Source organism: Manihot esculenta, chromosome 8 (genome assembly GCF_001659605.2).
Source record: "Manihot esculenta cultivar AM560-2 chromosome 8, M.esculenta_v8, whole genome shotgun sequence".
Lineage (NCBI taxonomy): Eukaryota > Viridiplantae > Streptophyta > Magnoliopsida > Malpighiales > Euphorbiaceae > Manihot > Manihot esculenta.
Window position 1 is genome coordinate 28,181,578 of NC_035168.2, and position 27,627 is coordinate 28,209,204.

A 27,627-nucleotide genomic window follows, 5' to 3' on the forward strand; every position below is an offset into this window, starting at 1 on the left:
TTAAATTCAAACTTTTATCCAGGTTCGTTTTTATTTGAATTCTAAGTTTCTTTTTTGGTTTAAGCTTGCTTTTGCTTCCTTGACATTGTTGGAGTATTGTTTGCTTGTATATATACTATAGGAGATATTTTTCAAGTAGCACAAAATCTAGTTCGTGTGTTACTTTCCAAATTGTCAGTGTCTTCTTTCTAGTTTTTGCGTGCTTCCTTCTTTCTTTAGGTTTTCTTATTTGTTTCTTTAAATGCACCTTGTGATTGGTTGGTTGACCTTAGTTTCTGAAGTGCAATTGAAGAATCAATAAAAGAGTGGTAAGAGTGCAAACACTTGAGTGCTTTCTTTTCTAACACAATATTTGCTAGTTCTCTTTGTTCTTTATTGATTTAAGGTAGGATGAGTAAAGACAAGAATCTGGTGGATAGTACTGATGAGAGTGAATCAGACATCGGTAACGATTATAAGCTCTTTAAGAAGTCAATCAACGGTGAGTTACAAAGACTCAATAGGGCTCTTGAGAGGATGACCGAAAGTATGGAGAGTTTGAAAGTCTCATGGGCTTCCACTTCTACAAGAATGACTCATCGAATTCTTAACCCCCGATAGACCACAAGTCCAAGAATCTCAAGTCTGAGGTGAAGTTGATGATACATAAGATAATGTCGGACAAGGAAGGGGGAGAGGAGAAGTTCATGGAGGTAATAGAACAGGCATTTGGTGGAATAGAGGTGGTGATGCGCATGCTAGACTTGGTAGAAATGATGATGACACCGAGACATACCAAACCAACACTATTGACGGTGACTTGAGCTTCATAAAGATGAAAGCTCCTGAATTTAAAGGGAATAACAATGCTGAAGAATACATTGAATGGGAGAGAAAAACTGAGCAAATATTTGAGTGTCATAACTATACTGAGGAAAAGAAGTCTCATATCGCCGCTGTTGAGTTCACGGGTTATGCCTCTTTCTGGTGGAATCAATTGAAATCCACTAGGAGGAATAAGGGCTTAAGGGCAGTTCCACCATAGGAATACTTGAGAGAGTTGATGCGCCAAAGATTTATTTCTTCGCACTATTATAGGGATTTGTACAACAGGTTGGCAAGACTGGTGCAAGGAGAAAAGAGTGTGGAAGAATACCACAAGGAGATGGAGATGATGTTGGCTCGGGCTCATATTAAGGAGGATGAGCAAATGCTGATGTCTAGGTTTCTAGGTGGTCTTAACCACTATATTGCTGAAGAACTTGACATGTACCAATACAATACCATGGAGGATATGGTTGATAAAGCAATGAAAATAGAAAGGCATCACAAGGATAGAAATAACCTTAAAATTACATACAAGTCTTCAAATAGTGGTGGTGGATTTCCAAGCTATAGAAGTATAGAAAAGAAAGATTACAAAAGCCCAATCTAAAGGGCCAAAGATTCTGTCTCCACTAACAAAGGACCTTCTCAAGGGAATAATAAGCAACAGTCAGGTAATTCTAACTCTTCTAACCCTAGTAGAATAAAATGTTTTAAATGCTTGGGGAAAGAACATATTGCATTTCAATGTCCTAATAAGAGAGTTATGATAGCAACTGCTGATGGGGTCTAGTGTCTGATTCTGATCATAGTGATGATGAGATATATGCTAATATGACTGAATTGATTGATGCTCATAATGACTGTGACGATTCGGATGTGTTTGTTAATAATGTGTTGCTTGCTGAACATGGTGAGATGCTTGTTGCTAGGCATGCTCTGAATATGCAGGTTAAGGAAGAAAGCCTAGAACAATGGGAAAACATATTTCACACTCGGTGTTTGGTTAATGGAAAAGTGTGTACTCTCATTATTGATGGAGATAGTTGCACAAATGTGGCTAGTGTGTATATGGTGGAGAAATTGGGCTTGGCTTCTATTAAACACCTTAAGCCATACAGATTGCAATGGTTGAATGATTGTGGTGAAGTTAGGGTTATACGCCAGGTGGTTATGCCATTTTCTATTGGTAGGTACAAGGATGAGATCTTGTGTGATGTGGTACCTATGCAGGCAAGCCATATGTTGTTGGGTAGGCCGTGATAATATGATAGAAAGGTGCAACATGATGGATTCAATAACAAGTACTCCTTCACTCATGAAGGACAAAAGGTTATACTCGCTCCTTTATCACCTCAAGAAGTATATGTTGATCAAATAAAGATGCTGGAGAGGGAGAGGGAGGTTTCGGCCTTGGCTACAAAGGGGAGTGAGAGCTTGAGTTCTGCGAAAAAAATTAAAGAAAAGAGTGAGTTTGAGGGTAAAGAGGCTGGAAAAGAATCAAGACCAATAAATGGCCCATTGGTGAGAGAAAAGATGCAAGAGGGGAGGGCAAAACAGACATTTTATGTGAGAGCGAAAGAGGTTAAGAATGCTATTTCTTTAGGGCAACCCGTGTTGCTTATAAAGTATAAGGAGATTTTATTTGCTGACACTGATATTAACCTTTCTTCTTTGCCATCTAGTTTTAAGTCTATGATGCAGGAATTGACTGATGTTTTTCCAAGTGAGCTACCTAGTGGATTGCCACCGTTGAGAGGGATTGAGCATCAGATAGATTTCATACCTGGTTCTAGCATCCCAAATAGACCAGCTTATCGAAGCAATCCAATGGAAACAAAGGAAATGCAAAGGCAAATTGACGAGCTTATGGAGAAGGGATTAGTGAGAGAGAGTTTAAGTCCATGTGTTGTTCCTGTGCTGCTTGTTCCCAAGAAGGATGGCACTTAGCGAATGTGTGTTGATTGTAGAGCAGTTAACAAGATCACAGTGAAGTACAGGCATCCTATACCTCGGCTAGATGACATGTTGGATGAGCTTCATGGTGCTAGGTACTTTACAAAAATTGATCTTATGAGTGGATATCACCATATTAGGATGAAACCCGGTGATGAATGGAAAATTGCATTTAAGACAAAGTATGGTTTGTATGAATAGTTAGTTATGCCTTTTGGTTTGTCAAATGCACCTAGTACGTTTATGAGGCTAATGAACCATGTGTTGCGTGCATACTTGGGAAAATTTGTAGTTGTTTATTTTGATGATATCTTGATCTATAGCAGGTCTCTCGACGAACATATTGAGCATGTTAGGTTGGTTCTGCAGGTTTTGAGGCAAGAGAGCTTGTATGCTAAACTTAAGAAGTGTACATTTTGTATAGATAGACTTGTTTTCCTTGGTTTTGTTGTGAGTGCACAGGGAATTGAGGTAGATGAAGAGAAGGTGAAAGCTATAAAGGAGTGGCCTATTCCTAAATCTATTTCAGATGTGAGGAGCTTTCATGGCCTTGCAAGCTTTTACAGGAGGTTTGTGCGTGATTTCTCTACGATTGCAGCACCACTCACAGGAATTATTAAAAAGGAAGTTGGGTTCAAGTGGGGAGAAGAGCAATAGAAAGCTTTTGACTGCTTAAAAGGGAAGTTAACATCCGCTCCTATATTATCTTTACCTAACTTTGATAAAAATTTTGAAATTGAGTGTGATGCTTCTGGCGTAGGTATTGTGGCTGTGTTGATGCAAGAGAAGAAACCAATAGCCTATTTCAGCGAGAAGTTGAACGGAGCACATCTCAATTATTCAACCTATGAAAAAGAGCTGTATGCCTTGGTGAGAGCACTGGACGTGTGGCAACACTATCTCTTGCCCAAGGAGTTTGTGATACATATGGATCATGAGTCCTTAAAACACTTGAAGGGACAAGGCAACTTGAATAAGAGGCATGGTAAGTGGGTTGAGTTTATTGAACAATTTCCATATGTGATTAAGTATAAGCATGGGAAAGATAATGTGGTTGCAGATACTTTGTCTAGGAGGTGTGCTTTAATTAATGTTGTGAGTTCTAAATTGCTTGGTTTTGAGCATGTTAAGGACTTGTACATTAATGATGCTAATTTCGGCAATGTGTTTGTGGCTTGTGAACATGGACTGATGAGTATATTTTAGTCCATTTTATCATTATGTTCTTAATGTTTATTTACAGCTTTTCTGCCTAATTTTGTGGTTTTAATCATGTTTTGCAGATATTAGGTGTAAAGAGACGATCTGGAGAAAATGCTCTTAAAAGTGCCAAATATGGAAAGTGCCAAAAAAGGAAAGTTTTCAAATAAGGAAAGTTTTCAGAAAAGGAAAGTTTTCAAATAAGGAAAGTGCAGAAGCAAAAGCAAATAAGGAAAGCTCAATCAGAAGATTATTTGAAATTCAAATCACAGATCTTTCTTTCCTTATTCAAAGATGTACACACACTGCAGTAGTCATATCTTCCTATTTAGGCAGCAAGATTTCATGAAGACGCACTTGCCTCTCCTGCATTCAGCATTCAAAATTCAAACGAAGGCTCCACCTAAAAAGGAAAGACTAGACATATTCACTTTCCCTTCTGCATTCAATGACCGTGCGCCACCTTCCCTCTGCAGTCCATTCCGCGCGCCACCTTCCATCTGAAGAGCAAGCGCACGCCTCTTTCCTTCTGAATAATTTTGGAACGTGAATCTTTCCTTTTCAGACACAACTTGGGCAGCAAGTACCTCTAAGGCAGCAAGGTCAGCATCTAAAACCTATGTAAAGACTCCTTAAAGGCCAGCCGAGCCTCTCTCCACGTTTTGCAACGCCTTCTGCGCAAGCCTCTCATCCGGCTCCATCTTCTCTTCATCTTCTTCTTCTACCTTTCTTCTTTTCTTTTATTTTTGGTTTTGGTTCAGCCATGAGTGACTGAAACCTTTTATTCTAGTTGAAGATTGGTTGAAACTAAGGTTGTTTTATGGATTGTGAGATCTGAACACACATTGTTTGTCTTTTGGTTATTCAATATTCATACAGTTCATGCTTGAAATCTATTATTACTTTGTTGTTTTGATCAAATTGGCCACTTGATTCTTGATTGCAAGGTAATTAATTATTAGTTTGGATAATTTTAAGTCCGTAATTGCTTGAATTGTTCAAACATAAGAACACTTGGTGTAACAACTAAGGAATTGTATGATCTAACAATATCTAATGCGTTTGAGTAGTTAGGATTGGATCTCTCTCTTTCTTCATGCAATTAACAATTGTTTGATGCCTAAGGCCCAAGGATATTCCTTGGCAATCTGTTAATTAGTAATTAATTAGAGGACGTTCCCTAATTGGTTTAATCATAAGGAGAGACATGGTGGTGAGAAGTGTTTTCCATCTCCATAACTAATCTATTGAATCAATCAAAAGAACATAAGTTTCAGTGATCAATCCAAACAACCAAAGTGGATCCAACTCTTCAACTAGACCTTTCTCATATTGAATTTCCCTTTTATTTTTCATATTCTGCTTATTTAATTGCTTTCAGTAGTTGCTAATCAAATCAATCTCAAAACCCCCATTTTACTTTTACTGCACTTTATTTTTATTCCGCTTTCAGTTACTTACTTTTAGTTGCACTTTCAGTTAATTCTCTTGGTCTTGTTGAGAAAAAATAGATTAGTTTTCAATTCTCTGTGTATTCGATCCTTTACCACTATCTGCAGTAGTAATATTGTTGATAACCGGAAAGGTTATTTTTTATCGGTTTCGACAACCGCGAGTCATGGAGCTTTTAACTCTTTTTATAGGCATGATGGTTACTTGTTTAAGGGTAAGAAATTGTGTGCCTAGATGCTCTATGCATGATTTGCTTGTGCTTGAATCTCATTGCCAGGGTTTGATGGGGCATGTTGGAGTACATAAGACTTATGACACCTTATTTGAGCATTTTTATTAGCCTTCTATGTGCAAAGACGTTGAGAAAGTGTGCGCTTCTTGTATTGCATGTAGACAGGCAAAGTCTAAGTCTATGCCTCATGGTCATTATATGTTTACCTGTTCCTAGTTCACCTTGGATGGATATTTCTATGGACTTTGTACCTGGCTTACCTAGGACTAGGCGTGGTAGAGATAGCATATTTGTTGTTGTCGACAGGTTTAGCAAGATGGCTCACTTCATTCCTTGCCATAAAACTGATGACGCCATCAATGTAGCTGACTTGTTCTTCAGGAAAGTGGTTCGACTTCATGGAGTGCCAAGGACAATTGTGTCAGATAGAGATGCAAAGTACCTTTCGCATTTTTAGAAAGTATTGTGGGGTAAGTTGGGTACTAAACTCTTATATTCTACTACTTGTCATCCACATACAGATGGCCAGACAGAGATAGTGAATAGAACTCTTGGTACCTTATTCAGAGCTATAGTAGGTAAGAATTTGAACACTTGGGAAGATTGCTTGCCTTTCATTGAGTTTGCATATAACCGTAGCATACATTCTTCCATGGGGTTTTTTTCCATTTGAGCTTGTTTATGGTTTTAACCCACTGACTATACTTGATCTTGTTCCTTTACCTTTACATGAGCTTGCTAGTTTAGATGGTGCTAAAAAGGCAGAATTGGTGAAGTCCTTACATGAGAAGGCTCGGTCTAACATAGAGAAGAGGAACAAGGTGTATGTTGACAAGGCAAATAGGATACGGAAGAAAGTGGTGTTTGTCCCTGGTGATTGGGTTTGAGTGCACTTCCAAAAGGAACGGTTTCCAAATCAGAGGAAGAATAAGCTGGATGCTCGTGGTGATGGTCCATTTCAAGTCTTAGAGCGAATCAATGACAATGCTTATAAAATAGACTTGCCAGGTGAGTATAGGGTTAGTGCTACATTTAATGTGTCTGACTTGTCTCCTTTTGACCATATTGCAGATTTGAGGACAAATCTTTTTGAGGAAGGAGGGAATGATACGAACCAGCAAGCACAATCACATGAGAATCAAAGAAGCAAGGATCTATTGGTGCTCCCTAGTGGACCAGTGACAAGAAGCAAAGCTAAGAAGCTTGAAGCAGCTATGAACTTACACATTCAAGAACAAGTAACACAAGAATTGACTGAGTTTTCCATTAGCAAATGTCTCGTGAAGCTTGAAGACACACCTAAGCTACTACCCTTGCTTAAGGTATGTAATGGATATAGCGTTGTCTAATTTATTCGGCATTATTATATTGGGTTTGCTATATTTTATTATTTAAACACTTGTTTTATTTCAGCTTTGCTTGGGCTTGTATTCTAGCCATATTTTATCTTTTAAGTTTTAGAGTGTTGGGCATATGTTTTAATACTTATGTGTTTGATGTGTTATTTTAGTGTGTGATTGGGCTTGGGTCTTGTGTGTGGTTTGGCCAGCCCTAAAAAGAGTGTCTTAGTGTTTTATTTTCTCTCCTTACTATATAAGGATAAAAAACACTTGTAAGAGGCAGCTTTTAATCAAAATTATCAGAATTCTTTTCATGCCTTTGGCGTGTATTGCTTTGAGTGAGAGTGAGGATTTGCTTTCATCAATTGCACCAAGAATTTTGGCTAACGTATCAACTATTCATTGTGGCGTTTGTCGAATTCTCATCTAAATCCTTTGATCATTGGTGTTTCAGCTTCTCTAAGTGTGGGGTGCCATAGGAGGTGGGTTTATCAAATGTTTGGATTCCGTATCTACTTGTGCGTGTGGGTTTGAGACTTGTGCCATAGGGTTCCGCGTCAGTATGCTCCAGCATGAGACCACAAGGAGTTACAGAAGAACAAATCAAGCTAAGGACATGATACGGATCCAATAGGGCAGATTTCTAACAATAGTGTGGAGCAAACTTATATCATTCAAATGGATCTAAAAGGAGTTCAAAATCATATCCATATCATCCATATACATTTGGGGTGTGTTTCAACTCATATGGGGCAGATTTGGTGCAACACTTGCAATCATAGGCTTAGGGAGCCTAATCAAACCTATGGGCCAAAACTACACAAAGGGAAGGCTACAGTGAAGATTAAGAAAGGCTTTTGTGAAGATTCAGCTTTGTTATGATGAGCTTGCTATATTTTATTATTTAAACACTTGTTTTATTTTAGTTTTGTTTGGGCTTGTATTATGGCCATATTTTATCTTTTTAAGTTTTAGAGTGTTGGGCCATGTTTTGGGTTTATGTTTTAATACTTATGTGTTTGATATGTTATTTTAGTATGTGATTAGGCTTAGGCCTTATATGTGTTTCAACCAGGCCTAAGTAGAGTGTCTTAGGGTTTTATTTCTTTTCTCCTTACTATATAAGGATAACAAACACTTGTAAGAGGCAGCTTTTAATCAAAATTTCAGAATTCTTTTCATGCCTTTGGCATGTATTACTTTGAGTGAAAGTGAGGATTTGCTTTCATCAATTGCACCAGGAATCTTGGCTAACTTATCAACTATTCATTGTGGCGTTTGTCAAATTCTCATCTAAATCATTCGATCATTGGTGTTTCAGCTTCTCTAAGTGTGGGGTGCCATAGGAGGTAGGTTTATCAAATCTTTAGATTCCATATCTACTTGTGCGTATGGGTTTGAGGCTTGTGCCATAGGGTTCTGCGTCAGTTGGTATCAGAGCCAAAGTGAGGTAAATTCTTATTTATCTCAGGATCTAGAGTTTTTTTTTTAGTTTTCTTTTCTTCGTTATTGATTTCGGTGAAAGCTTTTGTGTCCATGGCTGCACCTTCTTGATTATTAATCATCACAAAAAAAATAGAAATCCATAAAAAAAAAAAATCAAAAAAAAAAATTGCATTTGCCTTACTTATCTTGATCTGGCAGAAATTGTGATATGCTCCCTTTTATGTCTATATTCTCTTACCTATCTCAATTGATTGCTGTAGTTTATGGGAATCAATTTTAAATTTTAAATTTTGAATTGGGTTGATTCCAGATTAGGAGACAAAAGAAATCTGCCTATTGAATTTTTTTTTTCTTTTCTGTTTCTATTTGTGGGTCTTGATACTTGCCTTTTTGGGTAGATTTAAATAGATCTATATTTAATTTACTTTGAAGTGAATTAAATTCAAACTTTTGTCCAGGTTCGTTTTTATTTGAATTCTAAGTTTCCTTTTTGGTTTAAGCTTGCTTTTACTTCCTTGACATTGCTGGAGTATTGTTTGCTTGCGTCTATACTCTAGGTGATATTTTTCAAGTAGCACAAAACCTAGTTCTTGTGTTACTTTCTAAATTGTCAGCGTATTCTTTCTAGTTTTGTGTGCTTCCTTCTTTCGTTAGGTTTTCTTCTTTGTTTTCATTAAACGCACCTTGTGGTTGGTTGGTTGACCTTAGTTTCTGAAGTGCAATTGAAGAATCAACAAAAAGAGTGGTAAGAGTACAAACACTTGAGTGCTTTTATTTCTGACACCATATTTGCTAGTTCTCTTCAAAAAGTCAGTTAGTGGTGAGTTTAGAAGGATTTATAACTCTTGAGAGGTTGACTGAAACTATGGAGAATTTGAATGTCTCACAAGCTTTCACTTCTATAAGAATACCTCAAAGAACTCTTAATTGCAATAATGACTGTGATGATTCGGATGCGTTTGTTGATAATGTGTTGCTTGCTGAACATGGTGAGATGCTTGTTGCTAGGTGTGCTCTGAATATACAGGTTAAGGAAGAAAGCCTAGAACAACAGGAAAACATATTTCACACTAGGTGTTTGGTTAATGGAAAAGTGTGTACTCTCATTATTGATTGAGGTAGTTGCACAAATGTGGCTAGTGTGTATATGGTGGAGAAATTAGGCTTGGCTTCTATTAAACACCCTAAGCCATACAGATTGCAATGGTTGAACGATTGTGGTGAGGTTAGAGTTACACGTCAGATGGTTATACCATTTTCTATTGGTAGGTACAAGGATGAGATCTTGTGTGATGTGGTACCTATGCAGGCAAGCCATATGTTGTTGGGTAGGCCGTGGCAATATGATAGAAAGGTGCAATATGATAGAAAGGTGCAACATGATGGGTTCAATAACAAGTACTCCTTCACTCATGAAGGACAGAAAGTTATACTTGCTCCTTTATCACCTCAAGAGGTATATGCTGATCAAATAAAGATGCTGGAGAGGGAGAGGGAGGCTTCGGCCTTGGCCACAAAAGGGAATGAGAGCTTGAATTCTGCGGAAAAAAATGAGAGAAAAGAGTGAGTTTGAGGGTAAATAGGCTGGAAAAGAATCAAGACTAGTTCAAGGAGGGAAGATGGAGAAAGAAAAGGCTAAAGTTCCAATCTCAACTTCCATAGAGATTGAAATTGAAAAGGAAGTTGTAATGCATGAAGTTAATATAGTTGTTGCTGAAAATTCCATCAATGAGCTTATAGAAGAGATTGTGAATGATGGTGGACATAGGGATCACGTGATTGATGAGGTGGAGGAGGCGAATGACACTGTTTTGGAAGTTGTAGAGGAAAATGGGTCACATCCACAGGATCTTTCTATGACTAATATTTTTATGCCTAGTTCATTTGTTCTTGATGTGCAGATTGTTGATGAAAACATCCATGACGAAAGTTTTATGCTATTTTCACCTATTCAAGAGGAGGTCTTTGAAGATGCATTGGTTCCTAAAGCTTCCCTTCCTGACATAAATATCAGCAAGATTCGAGGATGAATTTTTTCTAAAGAAAGAGGGAACTTATATCATTCAAATGGATCTAAAAGGAGTTCAAAATCATATCCATATCATCCATATACATTTGGGGCATGTTTAAACTCATATGGGGCAGATTTTATGCAACACTTGCAATCATAGGTTTAGGGAGCCTAATCAAACCTATGGGCCAAAACTACACAAAAGGAAGCCTAAAGTGAAGATCAAGAAAGGCTTTTGTGAAGATTCAGCTTTGTTATGATGGGCTTGCTATATTTTATTATTTAAACACTTGTTTTATTTTAGTTTTGTTTGGTCTTGTATTATGGCCATATTTTATCTTTTTAAGTTTTAGAGTATTGGGTCATGTTTTGGGCTTATGTTTTAATTCTTATGTGTTTGATGTGTTATTTTAGTGTGTGATTGGGCTTGGGCCTTATATATGTTTTGACCAGGCCTAAGTAGAGTGTCTTAGGATTTTATTTGTTTTCTCCTTATTATATAAGGATAAGAAACACTTGTAAGATACAGCTTTTAATTAAAATTTCAGAATTCTTTTCATGCCTTTGGCGTGTATTACTTTGAGTGAAAGTGAGGATTTGCTTTCATCAATGGCACCAAGAATCTTGGCTAACTTATCAACTATTCGTTGTGGCGTTTGTCAGATTCTCATCTAAATCCTTCAATCATTGGTGTTTCAGCTTCTCTAAGTGTGGGGTGCCATAGGAGGTGGATTTATCAAATCTTTGGATTCCATATCTACTTGTGCGTGTGGGTTTAAGGCTTGTGCTATAGGGTTCCGCGTTAGGACATTTCCTTTTTCTCTAACTGATAATGCAAAAGACTGGTTGTACTACCTACCTCCAAGTTCAGTCACTACATGAGGAGAAATGGTAAAATTATTCTTAGACCAATTCTTTCCTGCTTTTAGAGCATCTGCAATAAGAAGAGAAATATTAGGAATTAAGCAAAAGGAAACAGAAACTCTCCATGACTATTGGGAGAGATTTAAACGCCTATGTGCTAGCTGTCCTAGGCATGAAATTTCAAATAAACAACTCATACTCCATTTTTATGAGGGGCTCACAAGCATGGAAAGAATAGATGCTGCAAGTGGAGGTGCGATACGCAAAAGAACACCCCGAGAGGCCAGAGAATTGATATCTACGATGGCAGCAAATTCACAACAATTTGTATCTATACAAGACTCTCATAGGAGAGTTTTTGAGGTAAGTAATTATTCTGTTGAATCTAGACTTTCTCATCTAACCACTTTATTTGAAAATCTTGTTGCAGAGAAGGCACAAGCCAAAGCGTGTGGAATTTGCACTAACACGGGTCATCCCACTAACATGTGCCCATCACTTCAAGAGGATGACCAGCATGTGGATGCTGTCAATGGGTTCCTAGGTCCTCCACAAAGAGGGTACGATCTTTTCTCAAATATGTATAATCCAGGATGGCAAAATCATCCGAATTTTAGCTATAAACAGTAAAATTTTCAAAGCTATCAGCCTAAACTATTTCAGCAGCAAGTGTTTTCATCTAATTCAGGTATGTCCTTAGAAGATATTATTAAAAGTTTCGCAACTAACACTCAATAATTTCAACAGGAGAATCAACAGTTTCAACAAGAGACCCGGATGAGTATTCGCAACTTGGAAACACAAATAAGTCAATTGGCAATATTAATGAACAAACTGGAAAATCAAGGTAAACTACCCTCTCAGATCATAGTGAACTCTAAGCAGAATGTAAGTGCCGCTACACTTAAAAGTGGAAAAGAACTGCATGACGATCCTCGTCAGGTAAGTCGCGTATATGAATTAAAAGCAAACAAACCATTATACCATATTGTTTCTATTGAGGAATCACCTAATATTCATACTAAATTTTCACTTTCTATTGTGCAGGAATAAAAGTGGAACATAAATCACTACTGTAACGACCCGGAAACCGGACCGCTACCGGCGCTAGGATTCAAATCGACTTAAGGTCGCCGGAACCCGTAGCAAGCCTACTATACATCCTGTGTACCTGATAAAATCCCATACATGATCATACATAATAACAAAATTTAAACATTTCCATGAAACCGAGCTCAACCTGTACATGTATCATACTGAAAACATAAAACCCATACTAGAGCCCTCATCAAATGCTGTAGTATGGTTAACATCACATGCCTCAAGCTTGGTTCAAACATAAAACATATTTAAAACTTTTACATAAAGATCATATTAACAGGGATTACAAGGCAAAGAAAACTAGGGTCAAGCACAATACTAATCCATTAAACATTACATGTCCACAACTATTCTATTACATCAGCTACACCAGCCACTAAGCTGACTCCCCGTGCTATCTCTGATCCTGTAAACCTGGGGTTAAGGGAAAGGGATAAACTACTAGAGTCTAGTGAGCAGAACCACAAAAACAGTTTAATAAACATATGATCATATAAAATGCGTCACAGCACAAACAAATCACAACAAGATGGACTTGTCACCAGTAACCCTCTACATATTCCAAATAGTGCCCGGCCCTCAACGGAGCTCCTCAGGACTTCCTCTTAAACATAACATAACATATCCATAAATGCTAGGGGCGTAGAATGGGCAGCCCTAGTCTTTCTCTTACATAGTGCCAGGTTACGTAAAATGGGCAGCCCTGGTCTTCCGTATCCGTCATAACATAATCTACTCGAGGGCCAGTGGGTCATCCAATATTCATCCACATCAACAGTAAAATATGCAATGCATCATATTCATGAATTCTAATGCATACAACCTATCATATAACATGGCATTCGTGATGCATGAACATACTCAAAAGTTTGATTACTTTAAAACAATAAATTAGTTCAGTTCTACTCACCTCTGGCTACGTTTGCTTAACAATGGCTAGCTCACTGAAGGCCTCTACGGTCTCCCTGGTCCGATCCTACACAGGTGGACTCAAATGAGGGACCAACACAATTATTACATGACTCTAAACAACTCCCCAAAAACCCCCTAAAACATCTCAAAACATACATATAAAACAAGCAAAGGAAGGCTAGGCAGAGGACTTTCGGCAGCAGGTTTGACGGCCGAAGGTCCTCCACAGATCCAAAAGTCGGGGGGGTCCTTTGAGGGCGGGTTTGGCGGCCGAAAGTCCTCCACAAATCCAAAAGTCAGGGACTTTCGAGGGCGGGTTTGGCGGCCAAAACTCCCTTACAAATCCAAAAGTGCATGCTTTCGGGGGCAGGTTAGGCGGCCAAAAGGCTGCCTCCCATGCAGGTTCGACGGCCGAACCTTGCTTCGACGGTCGAACCTGGGTTCTCCAGAATGGCAGAACCCGATTCTGCCTTATGCATTTCAACCCCAAAACTCTCAAATCCTCACACTCAACTTCTCAAAACATGCATACTCACTCCAATATGCATAAGGAGCATAAAAACTAGCCTAAACCCCAACAAACAACAACAAAACACAAGAGGGAGCATACATTCATCAAAACCCAACTCAAAGCCTATAACCTTAGATCTAGCCATTTCATGCATTTTTAACCCTTATCCCTTTTTTAAAACTTACTTAAAACATATGAAAAGGCAAAGATCTACACTTACCTCTTGAAGATCTAAGGTAGATGTGACCCAAGCTTGGAGTTGAGGAGAAACGGTCTCCAAACTTTAAAATCTTGGATCCAAGCTTAAAACTTCAAAAACAAGAGGAAACTCATGAAAATTTGAAGGATTTGAAGGATTTGAAGGAAAAACATAAAATCATCAAAGGGAGGGCAATAACTCATCTTTGCCCGAAAATGGAGAGAGAAAACTCTTCCATTTTCGGACTGGAGGCCTCTTATAGGTGGTTGGCCAGACCACCTTCGAGGGCCGAAAGGAGAGCTCCTGCGGCAGCACCATGTTCGGCGGCCGAACTTAAGGTTCGGCAGCTAAACCTGGATTTCCTCCAAAAAACATTTTCTTTTCTTTTAAAACTTTATTTCAAAATCAAACAATAAAACCATAAAAATCATTTTATAAAAACCTTATTTTACCCTTCTAAGAGGTTCCGGCATCCGAGGTTCCGGATTCTAATGGAGATTCCGTCGGAAGGTTAGAATTTCGACGCCGAAGTCTAGCCGGGTATTACAACTACCCGATCAACCACCTCCATTCATAAATGAGAATTGCACTTCATACAATTTGAAATTACCATTCCAACAAGTATTCCTTAAGCCATTTTATAAAGGGTTCAAGGTGGAATCAGCTAAAGAGATCACTTTCAGTGAACCAACACCAATTGTCTGATAGCCATGATATTCAAATGAAGTCCAGCTACGACTATAAACTAGAACTACTTCTTCCATTCTCTAGTTAGATTTTAATTCTTTTGTTAAAAAAAATAAAATAAAAATTTTTTTACAGGGATATATTTGTGTTTTTGGTTATGCCCATAACCAATCCTATGATGGGTACAAAAAAAAACCCTCTGTTTTGATCTTTATTTATTTCTGTTTTATTTGTTTCATTTAATTTTTTGTTATTCTCCGTCTTCTTCTCTAATCGTAAGTATTTTGCAGGTTTGTGATTTTTATTCTTTTTTTTTTTCTCTCACAAAACGGTGTGTTTTAGGTGAAGGAAATAGTATTAGGTAGCCGCACCTCACATACTCTCATGAATCCCAAATGCAAATCCTCCACCACTGATGGGCGACGAGCTTGCACCTTCAATGGGCGCAACCCGTCACATGACATTCTTCCAGGTCACATTCTAAACTATCTTCTTGTTTTTTTTTTTTATTGTGATCCAAGTGTAGGGGAAAAACTGAACATATATCTGCTTTGACTGTCTTGTTTTTTTTTATCACATTGAGGATATTGTGATCCAAGTGTGGGGGAGAGTCCGTTTATATACATGCTATTCATTTGCTTTAGTTTTAATTTTTTTTTATTTTTTTTTTGTTTGATTCGTTTATCCTCATTAAAAAAACTAAAAAGTAAAATAAAAATAAATAAAAAAATAAAAATAAAATAAAAATTGACTTTCAGAGTTAAATGGAATTATTTTAGGTAGCTAGCACAAATGACATTCTCTTTTTTTTTTTATGCAAATCATTAAGAGATTCTAGCATTTTTCTTTATGGGTTGAAATATGCAAACTTATGTTTAAGTGAATTGATATTGTTTGATAAAAAACCAATATTGCATTTTGAAACTCTACTTTAACCTAATGCAATGAGTCTTAATACTATATCAGGGAACTAAGTTAAAAAATAATAATAATAATAATAAAATTATTTTTTGGGTGGTTTACCAACATTAGCTGGTTCAAATGGTATGGCATTTGATCCCCTTAAGCAAGTGATGTCTCTTGTAGATGGAAAAAAACTAATGATTGAGAGAATTATACCCCGTAGGGGGTCGTCAATAATTCAAAATGTACCACTAATAATATGATTTACCATCATCGGTTGGTTTGAGTGGTTTGGGTGGTTCGGACCCATTCCCCTTGTGAATGGAGAAAACCAGTGTTGAAAGAGTATACCCTCATAGGAGCCAAAAAAATCTCGAACTAAGACCATAAAAATAAAAATAAAAATAAAAATGATAAAATAAATAAAAAATGAATTTCCGAAATCCTTGGTAAAAATTATAATTTTAAGAGATTTTCTTGGTTAGTTGAATATATGTTTCTGTATGCACTAATTTAAGAATTTGATGGAACTTAATTGCATGGTCACATATTAAGAATGAGTTTGCTACATTTCAGTTTTAAAGATTGTGTTGGTATTTTTTTTATGATTTATATACATTGATGAGACTTTGCTATGAAATGTTGGTTGCTTCAAATAAGTTAAGTTAACTTTGTGAGCCACTGATTATGAGTAGCTTTTGTGAGTTTTTTCTGATTAATGAGTACATACTTGAGGGCAAGTCTGATCTAAGTGTAGGAGAATTAATAATATGCACAATTATTCAGCTTTAATATTACAAAATACTTAGATATTGAGTTTGATTTCGTTTAAAACAGGTTGATTCGTTTAAATTTTGTTATTTTGGTACGATTGGAGAATAACAAGAGAAAAATCCAATTCGGAATCCACATTCTGAGATCAAACGTGATCACAATCAAATTTTTTAATTTGAACTCTAATTTCTAGATGAGCTGTGTTAGTGTAACGACCCAAAAACCGGACCGCTACCGACGTTAGGATTCAGATCGACTTAAGGTCGCTGGAACCCGTAGCAAGCCTAATATCCAACCTGTCATACCTGATAGAATCCCATACATGATCACACATTTTTATAAAAACTTAAACTTTTTCATATACCAAACTTGACCTGTGCATGCATCATAACTGTAAACATAAAAACCCCATACTGGAGCCCTCATCAAATGCTCCAGTTGGGTCAACATCTCATACATCAAGCTTGGTTCACGTAACTTATTATTAAAACATTTACATAAAGATCATGTACAAAAAGGGATTTACAACATAGACTAGGGCCAAGCACAATTTTAATCCATTGATATTACATGTCCACTGCTAGCCTATTACATGACATAGCCATTACCCTTTCTGACTTCCTGCTATCTCTGACCCTGCAAATCTGGGGGTTAGGGGAAAAAGGTGAGCTACAAGAACTCAGCGAGCAGAACAGTAAAAACGATTCATTAAATATATGCTTTCATGAAATGCATCACAACACAAACAATACACATCACGGATGGACTGACCCAAAAATCCCTATACTATGTGCCCGACCCTCGGTGGAGCTCCTCAGGACTTCTATTACATAACATAAGCTTTGTGCCAGGGGCGTAGTGCAGGCCACACCTGGTCTTTTCTGTACTCTGTGTCAGGGGCGTAGAATGGCAGCCCTGGTCTTCCATTACATAACATTTAGAGGGCTAATGGGTCGTCCTGTTGTCCATCCACATCAACAACCAATTATGCAATGCGGCATATTCGTGAGGTCTAATGCAACCAACCTATTAAATATACATGATGCATGAACATGCTTAAAACATTTGATTTCTTGCAATAAAAGATTAGTTTAGTTCTACTCACCTCTGGCTGACTCTGAACTAACTCTGAAGCAGCTATCTCACTGCTGATCACCTCGGTTCCTCAGGTCCAATCCTACACAGGTGGACTCAAATGAGGAACTAAACACACTCTAACATGACTCTAAACAACTCTCCAAAAACCCCCCAAAACATCATAAAACATGCATAGAAAACAGGCAAAGGAAGGCTGGGCAGGGGACTTTCAGCGACAGGTTTGGCAGTCGAAGGTCCCTATAGATCCGAAAGTCAGGCACTTTCGAGGGCAAGATTCGACGGCCAAAAGTCCTCCACAAATCCGAAAGTCAAGCACTTTCGGGGGCAGGTTCGGCGGTCGAAACTCCCCTCCAGAGCCGAAAGTCCAAACTTTCGGGGGCGAGTTTAGGCGGCCAAAACTGCCTCCACAAGCAGGTTCGGCGGCCGAACTGGCTTCAGCGGCCGAACCTGGGTCCTCCCGAAGGGCAGAACCCGATTCCGCCTCACTCATCCAGCCACCCAAAACTTTCCAACTTGCATCCAACTATTCTAAAACATGCATAAACACATTTTCAAGCACATAGGGGCATAAAACTAGCCTAAACCCCAACAGACATCAACATAGCATCACATTTATCATTAAACTAACATAACCCTAATATTTTACATCTACTCTAAACATGCATCAAAACCCTTAACCCCTTCTTAAAACTTACTTAAAACATCGTAAAAGGCATGGATCTACACTTACCTCTTGAAGATCGAGAGGAGATGTGATCCAAACTTGGAGATTAGGAGGATAGGTCTCCGGAGGTCTCCAAACTTCTAAAACCTTGATCTTAACTCAAAAATCTTCAAAACAAAGTAAAAACTTATAAAAAACTTAAAGGATTTGAAGGAAAACATAAAATCAATCAAAGGAGGGCGAAATCTCACCTATGCCCGAAAATAGAGAGAGAAAACTTGCCCATTTTCGGACAAGGGGCCTTTTATAGGTGACTGGTCAGACCACCTTCGGGGGCCAAAGGTGCTTTCGCAAACTCCCCATGTTCGGCGGCCGAACCTGAATTTTTCCTCCATGGCTTTTTCTTTCAAAACTCAATTTTCTTTCTTTGTTAAAACTTTAAAAACATTAAAACATTCTATAAAAACCTTATTTTACCCTTCAAGAAGGCTCCGATATCCGAGAATTTTGGATTCCAACAGAGATTCCGCCGGAAGGTAGGAATTCTGATGCCGGGGTCTAGCCGGTATTACATTCTTCCCCCCTTAAGAACATTCGTCCCCGAATGTTCAACAAACAAACAAAAGCAACTAGGAAGCACACATAAAACATAAAACACTAACCTTAGAAGAGATGAAGGTATTGCTGGAGCATAGACTCCCGTGTCTCCCAGGTACATTCTTCTATGTTGTGGTGATTCCAAAGGACTTTCACCATCGGGATTTCCTTGTTCCTCAGCTTTCTACTCTGCGTGTCTAGGATCCACACTGGCTACTCAACATATGTGAGATCTCCTAGGATCTCCACATCAGGCTCATTAAGAACCTTACCCGGATCTGACACGAATTTCCGTAACATAGAAACATGGAAAACCGGATGGATTCTCTCCATTGAAGCAGGTAAATCCAACTTGTACGATACATTCCCAATCTTCTGCAAGATTTCAAATGGTCCGATATACCGTGGAGCTAGCTTACCTTTCTTCCCAAAACGAATTACCCCTTTCATAGGAGACATCTTGAGCAACACCATATCTCCCTCCTGAAACTCTACATGCTTCCTGCGGACATCTGCATAACTCTTCTGCCGACTCATAGCAGTTCTGATTCTTTCTCTGATAATGGGCACTACTCTACTAGTGATCTCTACTAGCTTAGGCTCTGCTAAGGCCCGTTCTCCCACTTCCTCCCAGCAGACCGGTGACCTGCACTTCCTTCCATACAAAACTTCATATGGAGCCATCCCTATGCTAGCATGATAGTTGTTATTGTAGGCAAACTCCACCAAAGGTAGATGCTGCCTCCAAGAACCGCCAAAACCTAGCACACACATCCTGAGCATATCTTCAATAGTCTGGATGGTCCTCTCTGACTGTCCATCCGTCTGTGGATGGAAAGCAGTGCTAAAGTCCAGCCTGTTACCCATAGCATTCTGCAGACTCCGCTAAAACCTAGAGGTGAACTGGGGTCCCCTATCTGACACTATTGAAACGGGAGCCCCATGCAACCTGGCAACTTCATCAACATACACCTGCGCCAATTTGTCCACAGAATAGCCACTCCTGACAGGGATGAAGTGAGCAGATTTGGTCAGTCTGTCCACAATCACCCATGTGGAGTCTAGTCTGTTGGACGTTGCCGGTAACCCCACCACGAAATCCATAGCTATATTCTCTCATTTCCATTCTGGAATCGGCAGTGGGTTAAGCATTCCTGTAGGGGGGATAGAGTTGGTCTGGAATCAGCAGAATGGGTCGTCCTGTTGTCCATCCACATCAACAACCAATTATGCAATGCGGCATATTCGTGAGGTCTAATGCAACCAACCTATTACATATACATGATGCATGAACATGCTTAAAACATTTGATTTCTTGCAATAAAAGATTAGTTTAGTTCTACTCACCTCTGTCTGACTCTGAATTAACTCTGAAGCAGCTATCTCACTGCTGATCACCTCAGTTCCTCAGGTCCGATCCTACACAGGTGGACTCAAATGAGGGACCAAACACACTATAACATGACTCTAAACAACTCCCCAAAACCCCCCCCCCCAAAACATCATAAAACATGCATAGAAAACAGGCAAATGAAGGCTGGGCAGGGGACTTTCGGCGGCAGGTTCGGTGGCCGAAGTTCCCTACAGATCCGAAAGTCAGGCACTTTCGGGGGCAAGGTTCGGCGGCCGAAAGTCCTCCACAGATCCGAAAGTCAAGCACTTTCGGAGGCAGGTTCAGCGGCCGAAACTCCCCTCTAGAGCCGAAAGTCCAAACTTTCGGGGGCGAGTTTAGGCGGCCAAAACTGCCTCCACAGGCAGGTTCGGCGGCCGAAACTAGCTTTAGCGGCCGAACCTGGGTCCTCCCAAAGGGCAGAACCCGATTCCGCCTCACTCATCCAGCCACCTAAAACTTTCCAACTTGCATCCAACTATTCTAAAACATGCATAAACACATTTTCAAGCGCATAGGGGCATAAAACTAGCCTAAACCCCAACAAACATCAACATAGCATCACATTTATCATTAAACTAACATAACCCTAACATTTTACATCTACTCTAAACATGCATCAAAATCCTTATCCCCTTCTTAAAACATCGTAAAAGGCGTGGATCTACATTTACCTCTTGAAGATCGAGAGGATATGTGATCCAAACTTGGAGATCAGGAGGATAGGTCTCCGGAGTTCTCCAAACTTCTAAACCTTGATTTTAGCTCAAAAATCTTCAAAACAAAGTAAAAACTTATCAAAAACTTGAAGAATTTGAAGGAAAACATAAAATCAACCAAAGGAGGGCGAAATCTCACATATGCCCGAAAATAGAGAGAGAAAACTCGCCCATTTTTTAACAAGGGGCCTTTTATAGGTGGCTGACTAGACCACCTTCGGGGGCCAAGGGTGCTTCCGCAAACTCCCCATGTTCGGCAGCTGAACCTGAGTTTTTCCTCCATGACTTTTTATTTCAAAACTCAATTTTCTTTCTTTGTTAAAACTTTAAAAACATTAAAACATTCTATAAAAACCTTATTTTACCCTTCAAGAAGGCTCTGATATCCGAGAATTCCGAATTTCAACAGAGATTCTGTCGGAAGGTAGGAATTTCGATGCCGGGGTCTAGCCGGGTATTACAATTATGGACTACGTTATGGACATAAACATACTTGACAAACGAAATTCAGCTTTAAATTCGCGAATCAAACAAACAACTCTCATTTGCCAAGCTGTACTTGATTTTGATTTTAGTTACTTGTATTTAGGACTCTTAGCACTATAAAAAGGGGCAATCTGATGTATTAGATATCTTATCTTATCTTTCATCTTCTATTCTTAGCCATGGACATATGTGGCTAAATTTTTTTTTTAGTTAAAAGATAATTAAAGTTTTAGTTTAATCGGTTGTGAGATTTGTGTGATTCTATAGTTCTCTCAATTATTCTTGTGTTTATTGCTCAATATCATTCTGTGGGTTGTTGCATTAAGGCGTCATTTCTCAATTTATAGAATGATAGATTGCTATTCGTAATTATTTAATTAAACAGAAATAAATAGTGAATTAGATTGCGTAAGGCCTTCCTAAAAAATAGTATAATCTAACTTAAATAAACCGAGCATCTCGCATTTATTAGTTAGAATCAGATTCTTTTAATTCTTAATGCAATAATTGGATTAAATTGTTGGAGCGTCTTCTACGGTTGTCTAAAAGTTAGAGCTAGTTAATGAGTGTCTCTTAACTAGTTTAAAATTAAGAAAAAGTTTGATACCTGAAATGTTTTCGATATCGATATCTATAACTGATTTATCAATAATTAAATTGAAATTATTTTATATTTATGATCAATCCACAAAAACTGAATCCACAAAAACTGAAACTAAAATTAAATATGTCTCACCTTGATTCTTTCTCTTAAATTTAAATCGTTTCTTCTTTTAAATTGATTTTATTTATTTCTTTCCATTCAAAACCTCTTCATTTCATTTCATTTTATTTCATTCAATAGAATTAATCTATTTACCGGTCTCAGTGAATTAATCCATTTACCAGTCTCGGTGGGATCAATTCTGCTTACCATTATCACAAGTTTTATTTTAAAGCAGAAATTTATTTTTAATGCAGAAATTTATTTTTGATAGTTTCGACACCCATTATATTCTATTATGAAAAAATTAAAATACGATAAAATTTCTAATTAGGTAAATGATAATTCTATATTTATCAAAAAAATGTTATTAGAATATATTTTTCATTTATTTTTAGAACATCTATTATTTTTAATTGATTTTTAGAAATTTTAGCGAATTTTATAATTCAATTCGATTCTTGAAATGAAGATTTCAATTCTCCATTCGAATCTAGATTTGATAACTATAATATTACCTAAAGTATTAATGGTAAAAGAAAACTCCAAACTTTTCTACTTTTAACAATTCTACTCTAAACTATTTTTTTATTTTAACAAATCCACCCTAAGCTATGCCACTTAATTCACTTGTACCCACTGTTGCTTTTTTCTGTTAAATTTAACACCTTTTCTATATAAAGTATCTGATTAAACAAACTAATATTAATTTACTATAACCTCTAAATTAAACACTAATTTTACTATAGCCTCTAAATTAAACTATCAAACCCCTCACAATAAATATTTATATTTTGAAAATCTTTCAACACAACAGAAACAGTAGAGCGCCTATTCATAATATTGATTCCATGAGTACCCTAACAGATAACGTCCAAACAATTCACAAAATTAAAACAAAAATCTTAAGAATATGCATGCTCCTGATCTTGAAAAAGAAAAAGAAGAAAAAAAAAAAATTCATGCCAATATAGGGTTAGAGTGTTTAGAGTTTTTAATTCGAAGTTAAGATAAATTAATGTTAGTCATTTAGGATGCTTATGTAGCAAAAGAACTAAATTTAACAGAAGAAAATTCATCGTAGGGTACAATTAAATTAAGTGTCATAGTTTAGGGAAAACTTGTTAAAAAATAATTTAGAACACAGTTGTTAAAAGTTTGAAAAAAAAAAAATAAAGAAGCAATATCACAATGCTATAATAAATTACTCATATAGAATTGTCAATGATAATTAAAAGGGATAATGTCAAATAAACTAGAAAAGAAAACAGATTATAAAAAACAGTTAAAATGAGAAAGACAATAAGAGCAGATTACACCAACATATGAGAAGAGAGATTAAGGCAACTGATTATCGCTATTCACTAGTGATATTAAGTCCCAGAACATCTTAGTCATCAACATTGGATGGTGATAGATTGGCAAAATTTCAAGCCAAAGTGGTTTTTTGTCGATGGAAGTACTTGCCAATGGTGGCAATAATGGTTTGCTTTCCTACAGCCATGAGCCTGGAACAAGGTGCACGCTTAGGCACTTAAGGCGTTAGGGTTGAAGTCTGACGAGCCTTGAGCATGAGGCAAGCCTTTGACAACTATGAGCAGATCCATGCACCTAGCTGGAATGTAACCAACAAACTTGAAGATTCCATTTATATAGTATTCAAAGCCTTTCATGTTCATTCATTTCCAGGCAAACCCACTTTTTTCTTAACTTCAAACCTAATTTCAACAACACAATATGATAATGCAGCTAGTTAACCAAGCATTCAAAGTTCAAATTTCAATGTCCTTGGTTATTCAGTTTCCTCCCAGGCAATATCTTTCAATTATTTACAATATTGGCTTACTAAATTATATGTGCCAGCACTCAAAATTCCCAAAAAGCCCTACCTCTCCAAAACTCTGCTCATACCCTTGACCAAATGCATCAACAATCAGAGAGGCTAAGTCTATGAATCACTCGTCTGTAATGCCTCAATGGTTTCTATATCATTTGGTGCAAACTCCAAAGATATCCATGATGCTATGATATGACCATTTCTTCCTAATAGAAAGTGTCTTAACTCTAAATATAGTCTTGGGCTATCTATGCTACATCATTTTCATTTGACATTGAAAAGACTTCGTTTGAAAAGCACAAGCAATCCAATTCAACAACACAATTAATCAATCTTCTTGTAACTCCTCAATCAGCAATTTTACAAAATATATAGATATACATTATACCCACATTACACTTGAAATTTCACTATTTAAATTTCCATTTGAAGGCAGTACATAGGCTAATAGGCTATCCAGTATTCCTACTTGAAAGTAGCCCCATGCGTGCATCTTTGGTTATCAAGTACATGCAACAATGGCATTTTGCCTAAACAGGGGCCAATTTTCGTCTTCACCCAGTTCTCCATCCTGCACTGTTAGCTCGTAATCATACCCTTGTACAGATGTCAATTTGTTTATATTAGATTAGGCTTAGACCATTTACTTGTCCACACAACCACCGCTCAGTTAAATCTTCTTTCAAAGATCTAACCTAATCCAACTCTTATATGTATTAAAAGTAAAACAATGATCCTTGAAAGTAGCAATCACTTGTTTTCAATTCGCAACAAATTCAAGTAGCACCCATGCTAGGCATACAAATGCAAATGCAAAGCTTTCTTATAATTTATTCTTTATTATTGTTTGGTGGGTAATGGGGGAGATAGCTTACTTTGGACAATGCCAGTCTTGTTTATCAATCATTCTTGATCTCTTAAGAATTTGCATACTGGAAGTTATATGAAGCAACAAACCATATGTATGTTTCAAGTATATATTACTCTAATAAAAAAATAAAATAAAATAAAATAAACAAGATGCAAATCCCAAACACTAAAATCGGGCAAAATCTCCATTGAATCATTTCACAGCTCATATACAGATTTACTAAATTGAACACAACACATAGTACACAAATATACATCAATTTATGCTTGAGACGGTAACAAAAATTACCTGATCATCTTGTATTTGTTGACATCTCTTTTACATCAAGTGCCAAATATGATATCCTCACCAGTCTTCACAATTTGATAGCATCAATTGCTAGCCTCAAATGCTATTCAATCCATTAGTCCCATTTCGCTGACAGCACTTAAAAGCTAGAAAATTAAGACTCAATCTGCCTGTTTTTGGATTGGAACCCATAACTCCCATCCTGTTGTAAATTCATATCCAGAACTTCAGACTTGGAATATCTACGATTTCCAAAATCATTACTCCCATTAATCCTACCATCAATCTTACTCCTACTATTCTTGAAATCACCACCTCCTCTTTGCTTTCTACCTAAACCAACTTGCCCTGAATCTAATGAGCCTAAACCACTCCTGAATCTACTTCTGTTGCCCTGCTTCCTAATTTCACCACCATTTCTACTTCTAGAATTCTTATCCATGCCCCATTTTCCAGCAGAATTCTTGTTATATCCACTCTCTGAATCTGATTTATCTTCCCTTGCCAAAGAATCCATATAGTCCTTCTTCCTTCCATTGTTCAGACCACCCCTCCTAAATTTCCCATTAACTGATACAGCATTACTCTTGTACCCATTTTTTGCCATTGTCATACCATATCTATCTTTATTTCCATTCTCATTTTCACCTTCACTTTCCAATGCAGAATCCTCTTCTTCACGATCACCATCACCATTCCCAGCAATCTTACCGTAAGGTCTGACACTATGAACAACACCTTTCGGGAAAAATCTTGCGGAGGGGATCCCATCGGGGGTCTCAAACAACTGAGGCCCATCCCTCTCCGACCACAAATCGAACCCACCAGGTTTCTGAAACCGATCAGCCAATACCTTCACTTGCTCATCCGCACTAACAGAGAACAACGTCGGTGCTCTCTCAACCACCTCCCAGGGGCGCTCGAGCTCCGAAACCGCCGCTTTCAGCTCAGATCTCTTTCGCATTTCGTAAATTTGTCTCTCGCGACAGAGCCGAGCTTTTAGAAGCTGTTTAGCTTTCTTCGCCTGCATCCGCTTCCATTGCCACTTGGATACTCCGCCTGGGTAGGTTCTGGGCCCGCCGCCCATGCGAATTATAGTGGTTTTGCGGGGAACGGGTGAGGTATGGAGGGAGAGGTGGGAAAACCGAGAGCAGAAGAGTGGGTGATGGGAAGATAAGGTTTTAGAGAAGGAGAGCTGCATCGGAATTGATAGAGACATGGATGATGGAAATCAATGTCGAGTTTACAGCTCTATGATTCTGGCCACTGCAAACCAACTGGCGGACTCGGAGGAGACGAGGAGCTGGGAGCGGATAAAGGGAAGTCCGACATCCACTAGAAACTAATTAATAATCATCTGGCAATGATCGTTTGTCGCAGCACCAGTGGTCTAGTGGTAGAATAGTACCCTGCCACGGTACAGACCCGGGTTCGATTCCCGGCTGGTGCATTTTCTTTTTCTTCTTATTCCTTGAAACTTGGGTAGTATTTGTTAATTTTGCCTTTAATCCTTTTTTAAAATAGAAAAATCCTTAATAAATATCTGTGAATCATTGAAGAATTTTTTAAGCATCCATAAATATATGGCCGCAAACTCCCCTCGAGTAAAAGGTCGCTTATAATTTATACACTAGTCAAATTTCCACGCCATGCATGGTGCTTGTAAAATTGTATTAATTTAATATTTCTACATACCTTAATAAGTAATTTAAAAAAGTAAAAGAAAGAAATTCAATTTAATGAAAAAAATAAGTTATATAAATAATAAGAGATGAAAATAATGATTTATATGAAGCAAAAATAATAACTTATATACATGAAGAATAAGAATAAAAAAATAATTTAAAAAATTCTCTACATCAACTTGTGCATTGTTTCAATTTACATTGAATAGAAAAAAAATTATAAAACATAACAGAAAAATAGAATGTTAAATAACAAAAATGTCTTAAACTTTTGTTTCTATATATATATATATATATATATATATATATATATTTTGAATTTTTTGATGACCGTTGAGTTTCACCACTTCAGTATGAGGTGACTCGCGGTTGTCGAAACCAGTCAAAAATAACCTTCTTGGTTATCAACAATTTACAACTGCAGATAGTGGTGAAGGATCGAATCCACAGAGAATTGAGTACCTGTCTATTTTTCTTAATCAAAACCAAGAGAACTTATTGAAAGCACAATTGAAAGCAAGTAGTTCAAAAGTAAAGTTCAATAAAGTATAAAGGGGGTTTTGAGATTGATTTGATTAACAACTATTGAAAGCAATTAAAACAGCAAGTAATCAAGATAAAAGAGGAAATCAATATGAAAAAGGTCTAGTTGAAGATATGGATCCACTTTGGTTGTTTGGGTTGATCATTGAAACTTAGGTTTTCTTGATTGGTTCAATAGATTAGTTATGGAGGTGGAAGACGCTTTTCACCACCATGTCTCTCCTTATGATTAAATCAATTAGGGAACGTCCTCAAATCAATTACTAATTAACAAATTGCCAAGGAATGTCCTTGGGCCATAGGCATCAAAACAATTGTCAATTGCATAAAGAATGAGAGAGATTCAATCCTAGC

General features: G+C 37.5%; 1 protein-coding gene and 1 non-coding gene across 6 annotated transcripts; one reads left to right on the plus strand and one right to left on the minus strand.

Moving 5' to 3' along the window:
• Window positions 1–16,996: 16,996 nt before the first annotated feature.
• Window positions 16,997–26,367, minus strand: LOC110621352. 5 transcript variants are annotated; one of them, XM_021765610.2, is made up of 2 exons: window positions 25,046–26,367; window positions 16,997–17,036 (listed from the first exon to the last, which is right to left on the minus strand). In XM_021765610.2, exon 1 carries the CDS (start codon window positions 26,262–26,264, stop codon window positions 25,200–25,202), a length of 1,065 nt encoding a protein of 354 aa, XP_021621302.1. In that variant the 5' UTR covers window positions 26,265–26,367; the 3' UTR covers window positions 16,997–17,036; window positions 25,046–25,199. The 5 variants fall into 5 exon arrangements, with proteins under 5 accessions (XP_021621302.1, XP_021621304.1, XP_021621300.1 ...); XM_021765612.2 differs by lacking the exon at window positions 16,997–17,036 and adding an exon at window positions 20,153–20,170; XM_021765608.2 differs by lacking the exon at window positions 16,997–17,036 and adding an exon at window positions 22,997–23,664 and having other exon boundaries at window positions 25,046–26,366.
• A 57-nt stretch (window positions 26,368–26,424) lies between these two features.
• Window positions 26,425–26,495, plus strand: TRNAG-GCC. Its single transcript has one exon. It is a non-coding gene; the product is annotated as a tRNA-Gly (tRNA).
• Window positions 26,496–27,627: the final 1,132 nt, after the last annotated feature.